The 18067-nt window shown below is 39.8% G+C and overlaps 3 protein-coding genes across 3 annotated transcripts; 2 read left to right on the plus strand and 1 right to left on the minus strand.

Annotated features, from left to right (window-relative positions):
• The first annotated feature begins 2789 nt into the window (after nt 1–2789).
• agpat5 (1-acylglycerol-3-phosphate O-acyltransferase 5 (lysophosphatidic acid acyltransferase, epsilon)) lies at nt 2790–12644 on the plus strand. The gene is made up of 8 exons (XM_068723651.1): nt 2790–3623; nt 4274–4343; nt 4430–4545; nt 4670–4759; nt 5932–6022; nt 7108–7269; nt 9338–9461; nt 10623–12644. Exons 1-8 carry the CDS (start codon nt 3405–3407, stop codon nt 10846–10848), a joined length of 1098 nt encoding a protein of 365 aa, XP_068579752.1. The 5' UTR covers nt 2790–3404; the 3' UTR covers nt 10849–12644.
• Nucleotides 12645–13891: 1247 nt separating this feature from the next.
• tmem14a (transmembrane protein 14A) lies at nt 13892–15709 on the plus strand. Its single transcript, XM_068723678.1, has 5 exons — nt 13892–13967; nt 14441–14523; nt 14623–14724; nt 14812–14899; nt 15030–15709. Exons 2-5 carry the CDS (start codon nt 14448–14450, stop codon nt 15070–15072), a joined length of 309 nt encoding a protein of 102 aa, XP_068579779.1. The 5' UTR covers nt 13892–13967; nt 14441–14447; the 3' UTR covers nt 15073–15709.
• Nucleotides 15708–17570, minus strand: LOC137881639 (glutathione S-transferase A4-like). Its single transcript, XM_068723666.1, has 7 exons — nt 17491–17570; nt 17268–17393; nt 17109–17160; nt 16800–16932; nt 16570–16705; nt 16203–16328; nt 15708–16050 (listed from the first exon to the last, which is right to left on the minus strand). The coding sequence occupies exons 2-7, from the start codon at nt 17352–17354 to the stop codon at nt 15925–15927; spliced, it is 660 nt and encodes a 219-aa protein (XP_068579767.1). The 5' UTR covers nt 17355–17393; nt 17491–17570; the 3' UTR covers nt 15708–15924.
• Nucleotides 17571–18067: the final 497 nt, after the last annotated feature.

Here is an 18067-nt window from a genome sequence, read left to right on the forward strand (position 1 = left end):
TTTGCAGAGCTCTGACCATCTCCAGTGGGAGCAGGAGAAAGCCTCCCTGCTGCAGGAGACCAGAGCCTCCAGTATGGCTGAACTTGAACAGCAAAAGATGGAGAATGAAAAGCTCCACACTGCTCTGAAGTTGACCCAGCAGGAGGTGACCACTGAACGTGACCAGTCTAAGACAGCCAGATTGACCCACCTGGTGATGCAGACAAAGGAGGATAAGAAGTTTGCAGCTGACCGTCTCCAGTGGGAGCAGGAGAAAGCCTCCCTGCTGAAGGAGACCAAAGCCTCCTGTGTGGCTCAAGTTGAACAGCAGAAGATGAAGACTCAAAAGCTCCATGACTGCTCTGATGGCGACCCAGCGGCAGAAGCTGAAGACTGAACGTCTCCAGTGGGAGCAGGAGAAAGCCTCCCTTTTGAAGGAGACCAGAGCCTCCAGTGTGGCTCGGCTCAACCAGCAGAAAGAGGATGTCGACAACTTCGCGGCTGCAATGGCAAAGGCCGAGCAGCATTTCGAGGGTTTTCGGGAGTGGCGGGTTATAAAAGTCATCCCTCCATGAGGCCGTCGAGGAGCTCAAGCAGACGCTGAACGAAAAAGAGCAGGAGTGGAAGTACAAGGTGTCCGCCGTGAAGGCCCAAATGGAGTTTTGGGAGAGAGTGATCCCTGAAGAGAAAAGGAAGAAGTGGTACAGGAGATTTCTGTAGATTCCGGGCCGACATTGGAAAACACACACACACACACCTATACAGGTAGATATGTAATAGGTGGACTTTTTCGCCATACAAGCCCGGTTGTGGTTTGGATTGACTACCCTTTCCTAAGGTCCCACAGCTTTGGCATTTATGGTAAAACAAAAAAAAAATTCAGCTCACTTTAGATTATTGATACAACCTACACAACTTCAACTTCATACACAGCAACCTAATTATATTGTTGTATAGGCAGACAGTTCTATTTTGACAAAAGTGTGACTTATAAGGACCAAAAAAAACACTGTTGGGTCTTTAAAGGGACAATGATCCCACCCTCCTCATTAACATAAATACACACTAACCGGACAGGACACATCATTACTGGAACAGTCAATTTAATATCAAAATTAATCTTAATGGATGAACAACTTGGAGGCATGTAAACACAACATTCAAAGTTGGCCCCTTCCAGAGTGAGACAGTGTATATATATATAGAGAGAGAGATAAAGAAAGAGAAAGAGATATAAAGAGAGAGAGAGAGATAAAGAAATATATATATATATATATATATATAGAGTATATAAAGAGAGAGAAAGATATATGCCACAACCTGAGGGACAGTGAGTGACCTACACACAACAGAATTACAAGTGAATCCCTTTGCAGTTTAAGTAAATGGGGAGGATATTGTTGATTGTCATAGTCTTCAACTAATCAGATTTTTAGTTTGACATGTTGGGCCTATTCTTTGACATACCAGAGCCTTCTAGCTGGCCTACAAGTAAATCATCATGAACATGCGGCTTGATTGGTCAGTGGGCTAGCATGACTGTTGTGAAACTAGCTAGCAGAACTTTGTAGTAGTAAGAGTTCAAGTTTAAAGATATGTAAGAAGTTTTAACGTGACATTACATTTTTAGTGTTTTGGCATGTATGGGATGACAATCCCAAAATCTACTGCCTCTGTCAAGCGGACATTTTCAGCCCCCATACACATTAAAACGTATTCAAGAAGTACAACTGGGGAGGCTCGACTGTTATCACTGGCGTCCATGAATCGAGAAGGACTTCTTACTGGAACTGAACCACACCGATGTACTGTACAATGTGTCATTGAACTCTTTGTAATCAAAGAAAGGAGGATGACTTTGTCTTTATAGTGAACAGCAGATTTGGTAAGTGAACTGCTTTTGTTTCTTACATCTGCAGTAGGTTCTCGTGAGTTTGTTCTTGTCATTGTGTTAATTACATTGATTTTGACTATATGCATTGCCCGTTAACGACGAAGCATCCCGTCATGCTGGCATCATAATCAGGTTATTAGGTGGTGGAATGCGTGTTTTAGCACCGCAGTTTTGCTGAATTGATTTTAACTATATGCATTGTCCGTTAATGACACAGCATCCCGTCATGCGCGTAGTCATGTCTGCAGTTAACGTATTTGTAGGTGTTGAGCTTTATTTTTACATGAAACAAATAATAACCTGTAGCGTAATAATGAGGTTATTAGGAGGTGGTTCAACTGTAGTAGGACAACACTGAAGGCCCACGTATAAAATACACGGCCCGCCACTGTACTAATACTATACTTGAAATGTACTAGAATCTTACTTGAGAATGTGTATTATTCACACATACCGCAGTTACTATAAGTTCTAAAGTAATACATGCATTATACGTGTTATATTTTAGGTTCATAAAGTATAATGGAAAAAAACTGTGTAAAACAATGATTTTCATAGTAGATGAAGAAATTAGTTTTTAGTTTTAACATTTACTTTGTCTTTGCTACCAACTTTTTGGGCCACTTCATCAGGCCAAGCCCAATAAAATAAAGAATTGTATCAACTTCATTATTTTCCATAAAACAGTATAAAGTGCGAATTATTGTGATGCGAGACAATAACTAAACACTATGGCATCCTTTTGAAAAGGGTAATGTGTAATATGTGGAGAATAGTAGAAAAAAAGCGTTGTGTCGCTTTAATAACGGAGCGTATGGAACTCACGGTGCCTCTCGCCCATTGGCTGGCGTCTACTGCGTCACTTGACTAATCAGCTCCGGCGACGTCACAGGGTGGCATTACGTTGGGAGGCGTGTGTGACATTTGCTGCAAGAAGCTAGTTTATGAGCAGCTAGCCGGATAAAGATGAAGAACTAAGGAAGTAAATAGAACATATTTTGCCTCGTAAGGACTGAGCTGATGTTTGGGTTACAGTTTGTTGTCTTAACCACATTAGATAATACAGTTTCTATCAAATGTAGCTTTAGGTAAAACTTCCTATCTGGCTAAACACGTTTAAACAGCAGTGAGTAGGCTAACCCTTTCTCTTAACTTATTCTGTAACTCAATGTTAGAGTTGAGCTGGTGTTCTGGCATTTTTCTGAGATGTTGAAACTAATCAGATAACTGTAGCTAATTTTTTTAATTTTTTTTTATTGCAATATGGGTGGACGTTAGCGCGTGAGCCGACTTGGCTAACTGCATTTTGCACACAAGGTTAAAATTAGCTTTAGCAGGCTAGCTCCTCACTCCCCTCTTGCTGCAGCTTTCGTACTTTCTTATGCTGACTTGTCAGGACAGGTGTGCAGACAGTAGGCCAGGTGTGGTGTGGGATAGATAGGGTCTGCAGCTTAATAGCAGTGCTCACAGAGGGGCAGTGAGTCCAAACAGTCCACTTTTTAGTGACTTTAGTGGAGCTAGAGGTGGGACCATGCTGCTCTCCTTGGTTGTGCACACATACTCGCTGCGGTACTGGTTTCCAGCCACGATTATGCTGGGAACAGCCCCGGCTTATCTGTTGTCATGGGGTACCTGGCGCTTACTTTCAACAGTTTTACCAGCGAGAATGTATCACAAGTTAGACGATCGGTTGTACTCCATGTACCAGAGTATGGTTCTGTTCTTCTTTGAAAACTACACCGGAGTAGAGGTGAGTGATCCTACATATACTGCATGTCAATGTAAAGTTAATCTGTTAAATCCACAGACTCCATGTGTTATCACCAGGAGTGTATCGAGGATAGGGAATCCTTCTTCTATATCCTGCTATTAGAAATACAAGGACACAGTCAGTCAGTCAGGTGACATCTATGGCTGTGCCTGCAGATTTGAACTTAAATTAGTATCGCATGCACCCCCATGCAGATCAGTGCATTTTTGGAGGTGTCTGCATTTTTCCCCCTCTTAAAATAACAAAATGTAAAGTGGTGCTAGACACAGAGGCTAATAAACAAGATCTTGATGAACCAGATGTATGACAAGAAGGTCTGCATTCTTTTGCTGCCACTCCTTGTACAGTTTGTATTAGTGTACACTAGACTTTGCAGAGACAGTGATGGTGTTTTGTGTAATTAAATTGTCTGCACTGTCGCACTAACTGGAGGCTACATGAGTAGATTGTATCTGACCCTTTAACGAATTATCTTGGGTTTATAGCTACAGTCTACGCTGGTGGGCTGAATCAGTCTGAACCAGAAACAAATCTGTGATGCAGTTTAGATATTTAACAAAACAAAATCTTTATCTTTTAATGTAGAATAATTTTGCACACTGAATACTTTTAACATGCTTTCTCTGTAGATTATTATATATGGAGATATACCAAAGAACAAAGAGAATGTGATCTACCTGTCCAATCATCAATGTACAGGTAACACATTTAAATAATAAAATATCAGTCTAGTGTGAATCACAGATTGTAGTAAATATCTAATCTCTAAACGGTTTTCCTTGTAGCTGACTGGATCATTGCTGACATGCTCGCCATCAGGCAGAGTGCTCTCGGCCACGTCAGATACGTCCTTAAAGATGGACTCAAGTGGCTCCCGCTGTACGGATGGTATTTCTCTCAGGTAATGCAACTGTGTGAGTATTTGAATGTCATTTGTTATTGTAAATTACAGAGGCAGAGAAGTGAATTAAACACAAATCACATTCCCCCACTGCTGTTCTCATCGGATTCTCTTCCTGTTTCAGCACGGAGGAGCCTACGTGAAACGAAGTGCAAAGTTCAGTGAACTAGCGATGAAGAAGAAGCTCTTCACTCAGAGTCAATCTGGGGTCCCAGTAAGTACACATTATACTAATAAGCCTTTTGACTACATTTACTCTCTTAAGGTTGACATACTGTCTGCGGTCAAGATGAAAAGTTCAAAAGAGAACAAGGACTTCAAAGAGAAATCATAACTTCAAGCAGGGCTTCATTTTCCAAATTTTTCTGATCATCACAAGCTTGTTGTTAAACGTTCACCGCCTAAATTCACTTCACTTTCTGTAATAATCTTCCAAATTTTTGTCTTTCAAAATAATTCTTCTTACCTTACTTGTAATTAGGATTTAGCTGTAAATAGTTTATATTAACAGAACATCTGATAACGTCAGCAGCATTGAATTGAAATGGATAATCAGATATTGTTAATTCAATTTCAATTGCAGTTTGTTATTGTGTTGAAAGGGCGAGTTTTTTTAATCACTTTTTTGGGGATTTAACTGTGGGGATTAGAGTGTGTGTGTGTGTGTGTGTGTGTGTGTGTGTGTGTGTGTGTGTGTGTGTGTGTGTGTGTGTGTGTGTGTGTGGACAGTAGTAGTTCTGGTGACCTGTAGGTGCACAATGAAAGCTCTGTTGTGAAGTGGTAACATAAACCTTGTTAGTGTTCACAGTGCTCTTACTTGAACATAAATATTTTCATCTTTGTTCCTGTGTGATTGAAATTGATCAACTCTAAAACTAATTCTCAGACTTGTCTGTTTATTCCAGTAATTCACAAATAAGTTATGAAGCATTTTAAAAACCACTGCATTAGTTCAGCATTTGCAAGTGTGAGGATGTTCTTATTGTCTAAAAAGCCTGAAAGATGAAAAAGAAAGATTCGTACACACATTCATTCAGTACTTGAGCTAAAATAGATTTTAAAAAGGGCCGTACTTCTTGGTAATTGTTGACCTTACACAGCCATTATTGTTGACTTTTTTTTAATCTGGTGTCACTGAAATGGGACAAAGACAAAGAAATACAACAGTAGGTTGAGTCTTCATCACCAAAAACTCAGTTTTCAGTTCAGTTACAATCCAAACAGATTTAAAAGAACACGGTGAGGACAACAGTGTCAACATTAGAAGTTCAGTACAGTGTTTGTTCTTCTTTTTTCTTTTTCAACAAGTCCTGTCAATGTTAGAAGTTCAAAAGACAAAAACACTGGAGACTTTGATTTCACGTGTTTGTTTTTTTCTCCCTACAGATGTACCTCGTCATCTTCCCAGAAGGAACTCGGTATAATCCAGAGCTCAAGAATGTTATCGCTGACAGTCAGGCTTTTGCTACAAAAGAAGGTACAAACATGATGGAAGTCATCTTCTGCTGTACGGCTGCATACTAATTCAGCCCACAGCAGTCTGGAAAACAGCTGACAAAGTTTTGTTGTACGACTAGTGAGCATCAAGCGCTGCGTACGGATTTATAAAATTCTTAAATTTGTATCGTTCATTATTAGGATCCCGTATTACAAACTTCAGAACTCTAACAAAGTGAGAATTGTACAGCATTTCCAATTGTGTCCGTCTTTTGGACAATTTTTTATACCCCTTTGTTGAAGAATGAATTAGTAAAGCTTTATACAAATATAAACAACTATATTAATCTCTGTCGTCACTGGATTACTGTTGTGTTGCCAGAATTGGTCAGCGTCCACTAAACTGCTGATTTAAATATTCCAGCTGGTGCAGGAATATTTTATTATAAGGACTAAATTGACTTGCTGCCGATAGATAAGAGAATGTATTGCTCACAAAAAAATCAGTGAGATGTCCATGTTAAATGGAGATTTTATTTAAATGCAATGTAAATTTCCATACAGTTTCACAGCTATATACAGTCGTTGCATCAGCATGATTATTGTGATGCTGTTGTGTGGGCTTTAGGTCCGATCACAAACTGCATCTATTCTGCAGAGATTAAGCCTATCTGTGGACCACAGCTCTGAATATCACCTTCCCCCATTAATCCAAAATAAATCGCTCTGGAGAGCCAACATGTGCACATGACATTATCTGCTATTAGTGAGGTATTAGTGAGCAGAGGGTGGTGCCACATCCACTGAGGAACAGGCTGTGCCGTAACTCACACAAGCATTCACATAGAATTACAGTTTTTACTGTCATAGGCGTATTTATTTTTAAGGTATTTTGGAGGGGGTTTAAGCCATTATTTATTGATGGAGGATAGGAGAGAGTTGACCGACATGGTGATGACATGGGACAAAGGTTCCCTGCCCCACACATTCTGTGGATATCGTGATTACATGTCTGGCATCTTCTATTTCTTAGGCATGCTTTATATTCACACTGTTAATACAACCTGTAATTAATCAGGTGATCTGATTGAATAGATAATGTATTACATCTGTTCCTCTCCGTAGGACTGGCTGTCCTGAAGCACACTCTGACACCCAGAATGAAGGCCTCTCACATAGCCCTGGAGGCCATGGAGGGCCACCTGGACGCGGTGTATGACGTCACAGTGGCCTACGAGGGAACGCTGGAAGTCTCGGGTCAGAGAAAACCTGCGCCATCAATGCCAGGTGAGCAGACATCCGAGTAGAGGCAACTAGAGACAGTCAGTCAACACCTTCATTTAAGCTGGTCTCGCAATGTGATCTGTAGTCTCACCAGTATTCACAGTAGCAAACGGTAACGTGTTGAAAACAATGTTATTATTCTATATTTTACATATTGAGGCTCAATCATAGTGCTGCCAGAATCAACATAAGAAGAAAACTCATTATACTGGGTATGAATGATGAGGCCTGTGGGCCTTATTACGATTTGTGAAAACTGTGTGAATAGCAGTTAAGGCAGGAGATGTGATTGTTTTGTTTTTTCCATTATAGAGATCCAAGCAGCATTTTAACACCGGATATAACAGCAGCTTCAGCCTGCCTTTATCTTCTGTTGATCAGAGATCCACAAACACACAGGCGTCGTATCATCAGTCCTGCAGCATTGTGTACGCCCCCTCAGTAAATAATCACATAGCAAACAAAACCTATTAACAGTCGCGTCTTCCTGTAAACAGCATGACTCTGTGTTTTGGACTTTTTGATTATTCTGTGTTGCCGGTTGTGCCGACATGCTCTTGTTTGAATGTTTAAAAAACATCCTGTTTCAGTCAGGAATAAACATTAATGTGTTTCTAACAAACGGAACAGAGAATAGAAAAGCATTCTGGCCGTCATCACGCACTTCCTACTCTTATGTGGTGAAGGTGACTTTAGTGATTTCACAAGGAAGTGGAAGTGACTCCAGGCTACGTTCACACTGCAGCTACAACAGTCTAAACTCACATTTGTTTTCTGAAATTTTAGGACTTTAAAGACTGTAGCTGCAGCTCAGCAGAGACTTTTACTTCCTATTATGTGCTATTCTCTATCGTTACATTTCTCCATACAAGACAGTTATTCTATGGCTTTTTATTGGGCATCAGCCTTACGTTTACTTGCGTATTGTTGAAGTCTAAATAAACACTTCAAGTCAGACTTACGCCTGTGAGATGCACAGAGCCAGAGCAGACATCTGCAGAGGTCAAAATGAAAGCTATGTTGTGTGAGACCTGCAAGTAAAAAATACGTCTGATACACCTGGAGTCCAGACGGTGGGTTGTATCCATTCAATCACAAAATTCAGCAGTTTTTTGTAGACGCACCTGACTCTGCTGAGTGCACCTTTTTTATGAATGAATTTACTCCCTGCATCTCTTCTGTAGCAGTTTGGTGTCCTCTTTGTACTCAAGATATTAAAGATTAATTTTCAGCGTTACTAGAGTTTATTAAAAGGATTGTTTTGCAACGTTGTTCTGCTCAAACACAGTCGACCTGCAGCCGAAGCTCAGACAGACTGACTTTGGCTTCTTCATTTGTGTTCTTGCAAAAATAAATCGAGTGTCTCTCTTCCTGAGCCTTCATCCACACAAACCCGTCTTTCATTGTGATATCGTTGTTTATTGAAGTGGTACATATAGGTTGATTTAAATCCGTGCAGCAGCTGATTGAGGTGCTCTCTCCGCCAGGGAAGCAATCTTTCTCTGCTGACTTCGATCAAGTTTCCTCTTTTGTCCGCAGAGCCAGGTTTCCTGATAATGTTGCATGTTGTGGAAACAGGAAGTTGAAGGTCTCTGGGGATACACGTGTAGCCTTGAGCGTTCACACTTGGTTACATTTTTATGTCCGACCTTGTCAGACACTTTTCTTTCTCTGCTTAGATCTCTGACAGTTTAATTTGTACATGACACGTTTCTTTTAGGAGAATGTATTAGGTGATGCTGAAACTGAGTGGTTTGTATCTCATTATACAAATAATGAATATTCAGTTGGAATAAATCTGACTTTTCTACATTCACACTTGACTTCGACCTGATTTCAACATCAGATCTGATCGTATTGGCCTGATTCAGTCTTGGTCTGGAATTGGTTATATAACTACGTTGCACCAGTTTAACCAACTATCTGTGCGTTACTGGGCTTTACTCTGAGTCAAAGGGCCACTCCATCATTGTCACCTCGTGTTGATTTTTAAGTGCTTACTCTACGTGCCGTTTTGCTGAAAAGCTTTTCCTGTTTTTGTTTAGTCTTTTTATTTTTTTGTGTTTGACAGAATTCCTGTGCAAAGAATGTCCCCGAGTCCACATCCACTTTGACCGCGTGGACATAAAGGAAATTCCTCTAGAGCCACTGTTTTTCCGCAGGTGGCTGCACGAGCGCTTTGAAATCAAGGACCAGTAAGTGTGTGTGTGTGTGTGTGTGTGTGTGTGTGTGTGTGTGTGTGTGTGTGTGTGTGTGGAACAATTATTCATGTTCAATCAATACATAAACCACAGTGGTATTTTTTAAATGTTTTGCTTTTGGACGCTACAAGTTTAAATCACAGATGTGTATCGTAGCTTCTAAAAAGACGAGTAACATGGGTAAATATAGAAAACTGTCAAATTCTCTTAAACAACATAAATTAACAAATATTTCATGTCCGAAAAGGAGTAGGAAGAAATACACACATATACCTCCTCTCCATAAGTCAAGCAATTAAACTCAAAATGTACAGACTTACAGCAGCAAAAGGGGATGGTGCAATAACTACAAGCATCAGTTAAAAAGGTCTATAATCAATAGTTAAACAGTAAAAAGCTCAAATATAACTGAACGGTTGAATTCACATTATGCCCATAGGAAACACTGATATTGAACCGTTTAACTAATATTGCACATGAATGAATTGCTAGTTCTGGGTTGTGTGATCTACTGATTGTGAAGTGTGTCAGCAGCAGCAAAGAAGGACCGGCTGTATCGCTCCTTTATACACCGCGAGTGAAGCAGCCCGTCACTGAAGGAGCTGTTTATATAACCTGCATTAAAGCTGATATCAGAATGCACTGGCGAAGTGTAACATGCGTCTGTTGTAGTCTATCTATGACATAATTGCACCATGCCGGCCTCACGTCAGTAATGTCTGCGGTCGTTTCATAATTCTGTAGCTCAGTGACAGTTGAGTCAGATTCTGTTAGCGCCGCAGTTGTCTTTTCCTAAATCCTTATGAATTCTCCTTCACGTCTTTCCTTGACCTCATGACGTTTTACATCAAGATCAAGGAAAGGTGGTAGGAGGTAAACATTTTTAGCCCAGACTTTTGATATAGACTGTGAATCACAGAAGTTATGGTTGAAATAATAGTTGTTGAGGATGGAAAGTGGTAATCTACTGAGCCCAACATTAACAACCACCAGGCAACAAAAAGCCTTGATGTGATTTGGGTGCAGTTTTTGTGTTGCAACTGTTAAAAAAAAAAAAAAAAAAGATCCAGGTTTTTGCAATGTTTCACCTCTGTAGCCCTTGTGCTTTTCTAAGACCGGCTGAATTCCTAAGAGAGTAATCTGTCTTTTCAAAAGGCTGCTGACGGATTTCTACGAGTCGGAGGATGAAGACAAAATCTGCAGATTTCCCGGGGAGGGCAAACATTCTCCTCTGAACCTTTGTAAAACCCTCCCATCAGTGGTGGTCCTGGGGGGGCTGACTCTGCCGTTACTGCTGACGGAGACCGGCAGGAAAGTGTACGTGAGAACCTGGGTGTACGGGACTCTGCTGGGCTGGCTGTGGGTCAATGCTTTTCCTTAACCAAACAGGGCAGCGGCTGCCACGATGAGATGCACAAAAGACATGGAGAGACGTCGCCACTTTGCTGTATCGCAACAACACAAGGTGTGTTCCAGATGCAGAGCGGCATCTGATAAGAGGCTCAGAGATTTACTCCTCATGTCCCGCTCACTGTCGACCTTGAGCTGAAAGCTGAACGGAGGTACGGAGAAATGTGAAGCTTTTTTGTGCTACTTGTTCCCCTCGCGTTATTTGGATTTGCAGCCTGAAATGTTGAGAAAACGAGTGGAATTGGTGAAAGGTATTCTCAAATATCCCCTTAGTTATCTACTATGAAATACAAAATAGCTATATACTTATCTTAAACCAATTCCCCCCCTTCATCAGATTTGGCCAAATTAGTATTCATGCATGCCCACTTTCCCATCAAACATTGGCCAGTTTTGAAGCTCTTATGACATATTTTTGTGTGTGCTAAGTGCTCTGAAAACAATTGAATTGATCATGTCCAGCTACTGTATGTAGCAGACACAGTACACCAGCCTACTGATGATGGATCGTTAATTATTTAAGTGTACTGACTCATTGACATTGGTTGTAATGTCACTTATGCCAAGTCCCATGTCAGGAGGTTTATGCAATTTGCTCATTGAAGGTGATGTTTTACATTAGTAGAACAAAAATAAGTAGCATGCAGTCCTCTATAGGGGCTCATAAACATGACACCAGCTGCATTGTTTACTATGAATATTCATATGACATCTTAGTTTTATATAATAATGAATGTAGCTCATTTATGCATATATGAAATGGCTTTTTTTTTTTTTATTCCCAACACCGAAGATTTTGGTTTTACTAATATTGATATCCTTGAAAAAGAAAAGAAAATCAATCTACTGTACTTTTGAGTCTTTGTCGCTCATATGGAGGAATGCGTGTTTAAAATGTAAGTATTGCTTTAACCTTAAAATGTTAATCATTGCCAAAACCTTCTGTATTTATCGTGATGTTCTACATGTGTTTAAGTTGAGCAATACTTGTTTAATGCCAGCCTGGATGACGACAAAGAAACCTAATGTGGGCCTCAATACATTATAATTTGAATTATTTTGATAATGGTTTATTCACAGATCCATAACTTTTATATGCATTTGTTTCTTTGAATACCATGTTTCAGCTCATACGAAAGTATCTACCTTGCAAATAGCTAACAAAGCCATGTTAAAAATATATATCACAGGTTCCTGTGCACTCAAAGCCATTTGTATTATAAATGTCACTGTATTGTCAAATGCACTGTATGTCCATTGTTGTTTACCGTTATGAAACCATTGCATTTTTTTCCACGAGTCACTTTAATTGTTTGCCGTCTCGTCTAGAGTTAGTCTGAGAAATGTTTTCCTCATGTGGAAGGTACAGTGAATCATAGTTTTTACATGTCAATCCAATACCTCACTTGAATAATCCTTGTTCTTAAATGACTTGTCAGCAATTTTATAGTCATTTTTATCCTGACAAAACCAGACTAACTCATCAGGAAATCTCTGTAGACAGTATTTAAATGCCAACTGATTTTGGAAATGTGTGCCTTCTCTTTGGAGGGGTTGGTCCTCAGCGGCTCTTTTCCACCAGCTGACTGCGTAGAGGCTGGAGCTGCTGTTCACTGCAGTCTGTGGTCGCATTGTCTACCATTCATAGTGGCTTATTTTGCTCGAAGAATGCATTGATTTACACTTTGAGGACTATTATTAAACAATGAAACCTTTAATGTATATAACTTCTTGAAATGGGAAGGGGGGGGGGGTCAAAGAAATAAAGTTTTCTTTTGGGAGAGTCAAGTTTTCTGTTGTCTTACTGTCCTAAACATGTGACTTAAATTAAAACACAGGTATTAGAGATGCAAAAGTATATTTAATACTGGCACAATGTTTTACTGATTAAATTAAACTGATTGTTGCCTGAGTTAAACTTGCACACCCAAGATGCCATTTTTTTTACTGCACAGTCACATCAAATTAATAATTTGAGATGCCTAATGCACAATTTCATGTCCTATTTGATTACATTGAACTAGTTTTCCTATTTAGTGCTTCATGATCAGGGCAGGACTTATAAAGTCCTTTAAGTCTAAGGGATACAATTATGGCTCGATTAAATTAACAGTGGGCCCATACTGACCTCTAGTCCACAGAGATGTACAGTATAAGTACAGTGGAGCTTTATTGCAAGCACATACTATTGTATATGGTCAAATAATACTACTTACAAAGCCTGTCAAAAGTAATCAACCCCTTTGCATTTTTCCTATTTTGTTGCATTGCAACCTGGAATTTAAATATATTTTATTTGGATGTTCTTAGACCATTTTAACCTGTACACTCCACAGAGCTGAACTTTATGAAAGTGTGTCCAGAAAAATAAATAAATAAGGAAACACGTTTGGACTCATCCTGCAAATTCCAAACAGGTTTCCAGATAATGCATGACAGATCATGTGACCCTTAGATTGGACAGGGAGACTTTATTTAACCAATTGTGTGACTGAAGATCATTGGTTGTACCAGATCTTATTTAGGGGCTTCTTAGCAAATGGGGTGAATACATATACACACACCACTTTTAAGATTTGTTTCTTTTAATTTCGCTTCACCAATATGGACTATTTTGTGTAGGTCCATTTCATGATAAACAAATACAAATCCATTTTAATTTCAGGTTGTAATGCAACAAACTAGGGGCATTTTACAGAAAAAGAGTTTTAATAAGACCATGCTTTCTAGGGTGAGCACCAAAACAGTTCTCTCACAGATAAATAAGACAGTATAGTCCTAAACTGAACTAGTTTGACAACAAATCAAACAAATGAGAAATGGACTTGGAAATGTGATAGTGTGTATGAATACATTGTACACTTTGTTTAAATTGAAACTACTTAAATATATATTTTTAATATGGTTTTGGAAACGCAACCGGTATTGATTTTAATGTTCTGAAATACTACTTTCCCACTTTATCAAACGTCTACGAACACAGCACGAACCAAATGGCGCATGCGTATTACGTTTTGTGGGCAGTAACGAGGAAGTGCAGTCACAAATTGAAGAAACATTTTTTCGTGCTGCTGCTTGTTTGGACGCAAGGTTTGTAATGTTAACCGAACGATATAACTTGATGTATAATGATAATATGATAACAATACGTACTTCACATGAATGTAAATTATTATAGGATATGCGTGTGGCGCTGGTCTGTTTGTCTGTACGCATGTTGAAACCACTAAAGGTCTCACAGCGACACCTAGCGGATCTGTCAGGCTTCACGCGTGTAGATACTCTGACAACAGTGGTTAAAGTGCTAAAGTACAATTATTATCGCGCTTAAAAGTTTAGGAAGAAGTACACTTGCTGGTGTTAAAATCGTATTAGCGTATGAGTCGTTTGTGGCAACTAAATAGCCTAAAAAATACTTCATTTTTAGATTTGAATTATCTTAACGTGAGAAAACCTGTCTGTTTTGATTTGTTTGCGTAAGCCTTGCTACTTACAGTCCTAGTTCAACATAAATACCAAACATACCTCTCACACCCTGAGCTGTACTCCTGTTTATTTTGCAGCTTTGTGATGGCAGTGGACTGGATTGGATTCGGCTATGCTGCAGCCATCGCCTTTGGGGGATTTATGGGCTACAAGAGAAAAGGTTGAAATCTTTCCATTTTTTGCAGATGGCTCAACTTAAAACTCACTTGATTGACCTAATTAACCCTGATTATCACCACGTTTGTCTGTGTCACTGCAGGCAGCGTCATGTCCCTGATGGCTGGGTTAGTCTTTGGTTGGTTATCTGCTTATGGTGCATACAACGTCTCCTATGACCCAAAGGACATCAAGGTCTCATTGCGTAAGTATGACTAAGCTCATTGTATTGATTTTCAACCAGTTTATGAGTCATAGAATTTATGCCATGTCATGTGTTTTCTTTTTTTAGTCACCTCGGGGGCCCTCTCACTCGTGATGGGAATGAGATACAAGAACTCTGGGAAATTAATGCCCGCTGGCATCATGGCGGGGCTAAGGTCAGAGTCTGAGATGCTCAACATGCAGAACAGTTTATTGAGCAAACGCATTGTCGAATTATGTAACGGTTATCAAACACTTGTGTTATTAATTTGATTTGCTGTCTCTCTCTCTCTCTCTCTCTTCCAGTTTGTTGATGGTGTTTCGGCTGTTGCTGCTCCTCGTTGTGTGACCGGACCAGACTGAGGGTCTCTCTGTCTCATGGCGCAAGCCTTGTTTTAAAAGGAAACAGCGTTCCCAGTTTGCATACTAAAACAAGCCTCCTGCTTTGTTTGGTAACTTAACTCTTTATGTGACCAAAAAAACTTTGCAAAAGCTACCAGTGGGTGTTTTAACAGATTCAAGGTTAACTTGCCTTCTTATCTTATTGCAGTAAATCTGTATTGGTGATCTTGTATAAATTAACTGCTTTTTTTTTTTTTTTGTATGTGCATGAATGTAAATCTCTTGACTTGGGATTAACAGATGTAACATGAGTTTTGTGGGTGCAATAGTTTGTTTTGGCAGGTGGTTTACTGTATACACTACAACTTTATTTTTGCAGGCTGCTAATGTCATGGTTAGTTATCTCAAATATTAAAATCACTGGAAAAATAGGGACAACTTTAAAAGAACAAAATGTGTATTCTTGACTGCTCTCATGCTGTCTTTACCTTTTTTAAAAACCATTGACATTAATAGTTTATGATTTTTGTAATAGAACAAATGTGATTCATGAAATAATGCTTTTGTTTTCATCTACATGGTGTGGATATAATCCAAATTCTGTGAGTGAATAACCAGAACATAAACACAATTTATCAAATGTTCCTCAGAAATTAATCATTTATTTAGTAGAACCGTCACATTGAATCACTCGTAATGTAAAAAAAATGATTACATAGATTCCAGCTAATTAGATTTGCAATGGATGGTGTAGTATTCTAAACACAAACCAGCACATAATTGATCCAAATGTAGTACATGCTGTGCTTGGATAATGAATCATTCACAGTGCCCATGTGAGGAATGTGCAAAGTTTACTTCAATTGATTTGGAACACCTCCTTGATGGTCTTCACATAGGTTTCATCTGGCTGTTGCTTCCTCTTGCTGCCTGGCTGCAGGAACCTTTTGATGGCGGGATTTTCAGTCATCCTGCCCTGGAAAGACTGGAGGGAAACACAAAGTTATAATTTAACAGAGCATTCGGTAATCAGTGTGTATTTGTGTTCTTATTAACAATATTCTGAGATTGTACAGGAACAAGTTATCTTTTTTGTTCCGTTTTTTTACACCCAGTCTTATATACTGTCACATTTACCTTGATGTTGTGAAAATCTGCGAGAATTGCAGGAAACTTCTCCTCCAACATCAGGGTGCATTCAAGCAGCTGCACATCTGCACAGCTCATCTTACCTCCCACCAGGTATATGGACCCAGACAGCGCCTGAGATGTTCATCAAAGACACACTATTGTGTTTAGTCTCTCTCTCTCTCTCTCTCTCTCTCTCTCTCTCTCTCTCTCTCTCTCTCTCTCTCTCTCTCTCTCTCTCTCTCTCTCTCTCTCTCTCTCTCTCTCTCTCTCTCTCCCCAACAGCTCAATTTTCCATCTTTAAGGGTTTAACTAAGATGAATCCGTTTCTAGAACATGCCATTATGTATATTATGTGCAGTAAGCATGGCAGTACCTTTTCGAACACAGGAAGGTAGCGTTTTTTTGCTTTAGTTTGAATGGTATCCAGTTGTGCATTTAGATCTGCAGTGAAGGCCAACATCATTATCATTTCCATGAGATCCATCAGTCCCTCTGAGTACATGTTGATCCTGAGGGGAAGCATACACCGTGACACATTCATCCACTAAAATCACATGTTACAGAAGACACTCATAGTTACACTTTTTAAGAAATGAACCATACATGACTCTGCTTTTGAGATCCTTTCCATGAAGATTGTACTTCTCTGCGATGTAATTCAAAATTGCTTTTGACTGAATAAGCTTCATGCCATCAATTTCCACCAGAGGAACCTGTTGAAACATGAGATCTCCATCTGCAGAGAAAACAAAGCGTCATAAAGTATGAAGAGTGGCACACCCTTGTAGATTATAACTATGATTACAGGTCAAGTAAAGCTAGACATTAACCTCAAACTGAAAAAGCAAACATGTGACTTGAAAACAGGCCGGATGTTTAATTCAGTTTTCAATACCTTTTTTTGAAACTCACCACTCAGGAGTTTTTCATACTGCTCACGAGTTGTCAGATAAACCTCATCAAACTGTGAACATGAGATTACGTAACATATTTAGTGCACATTCAGGGGTTTAGGGGACAGCAAAGTTTCAGATTAGTATCACTTCTCCCTTCAGTACTCCCTTCACTTACCTCGACTTCTGCAACAGCCAAAAGCCAACGGATTGACTCCATTTTCCCTCTCCCATTGAAGTAGGTCAGCACAACTTTTCCAGCCATGGCTTTAGTATTGGACGTGTGATATTTAATATCTAAAAACTAAAAAGAGACCAAGTAAACATCACATATTACTGAATACAAATGCACGTAAGGTTACCAAAGCGTGGTAACTGAGATAACGTGTCTTAAATTATACCTGTGTGCACCGCCCAAGCTGCTGTGGAGAAAGCGGAGGCGTCGTTATATAATGTTGTATTGTCGAAGGGGGAAAAAAAGATAAAGGTGGGGAAAACATTTGACGTCTGTGATTGGTTGGTTCTGGCCAATACAAACATGGCTCATTAACATATTATCGCTAGACATCATGGGTAAAATACTAACTGGCCGTGTTTGTTCGATAATTTTACGGCTAGTTTAAAGTATCGATGCAGTTTACGTTTGAAACCATGATTTACGCACTAAGGCTGAACTATATAGATATATATACATACCATATACAGTGCGCTGACACCATGATAGTACATTCTTTCACTGTTCTAGCTAATATAAATAGCACGCACGTTGAAGGTTTCTTGGATGTGAGGGCGATCTGGCTGCGACATCTGTCACCCCATTGATCGCTAGGGTTGATTCGGCTGATCTGGCTGGCTAGGCGGGTGTCCCCTTCCTCCCTCACCGCTCCATGTGTGTCCCTCCCGAAGCCCCGCGCTCGGTGGAAGAGGACGAGGTCCCCCCGGCGGACGACCATCCTTCGGTGTACCAGTAGCTGCGCT

Source organism: Cebidichthys violaceus, unplaced genomic scaffold, assembly GCF_023349555.1.
Source record: "Cebidichthys violaceus isolate CVI_PGR_0920_01 unplaced genomic scaffold, fCebVio1.0.p SCAF_10, whole genome shotgun sequence".
NCBI classification, from domain to species: domain Eukaryota; kingdom Metazoa; phylum Chordata; class Actinopteri; order Perciformes; family Stichaeidae; genus Cebidichthys; species Cebidichthys violaceus.

What these genes read in the sequence shown, in the direction of transcription:
- agpat5 (XM_068723651.1), top strand. Translation starts at nt 3,405, where the DNA reads ATGCTGCTCTCCTTGGTTGTGCACACATACTCGCTGCGGTACTGGTTT. An exon ending in GTCCAATCATCAATGTACAG is followed by an intron (nt 4,344 to 4,429) that starts GTAACACATTTA and finishes TTTTCCTTGTAG; the next exon opens with CTGACTGGATCATTGCTGAC. An exon ending in ACGGATGGTATTTCTCTCAG is followed by an intron (nt 4,546 to 4,669) that starts GTAATGCAACTG and finishes TTCCTGTTTCAG; the next exon opens with CACGGAGGAGCCTACGTGAA.
- tmem14a (XM_068723678.1), top strand. Translation starts at nt 14,448, where the DNA reads ATGGCAGTGGACTGGATTGGATTCGGCTATGCTGCAGCCATCGCCTTT. An exon ending in TATGGGCTACAAGAGAAAAG is followed by an intron (nt 14,524 to 14,622) that starts GTTGAAATCTTT and finishes GTGTCACTGCAG; the next exon opens with GCAGCGTCATGTCCCTGATG. An exon ending in GGACATCAAGGTCTCATTGC is followed by an intron (nt 14,725 to 14,811) that starts GTAAGTATGACT and finishes TTCTTTTTTTAG; the next exon opens with TCACCTCGGGGGCCCTCTCA.
- LOC137881639 (XM_068723666.1), bottom strand. Translation starts at nt 17,354, where the DNA reads ATGGCTGGAAAAGTTGTGCTGACCTACTTCAATGGGAGAGGGAAAATG. An exon ending in GTATGAAAAACTCCTGAGTG is followed by an intron (nt 16,933 to 17,108) that starts GTGAGTTTCAAA and finishes TTTTCTCTGCAG; the next exon opens with ATGGAGATCTCATGTTTCAA. An exon ending in ACCTTCCTGTGTTCGAAAAG is followed by an intron (nt 16,329 to 16,569) that starts GTACTGCCATGC and finishes TGAACATCTCAG; the next exon opens with GCGCTGTCTGGGTCCATATA.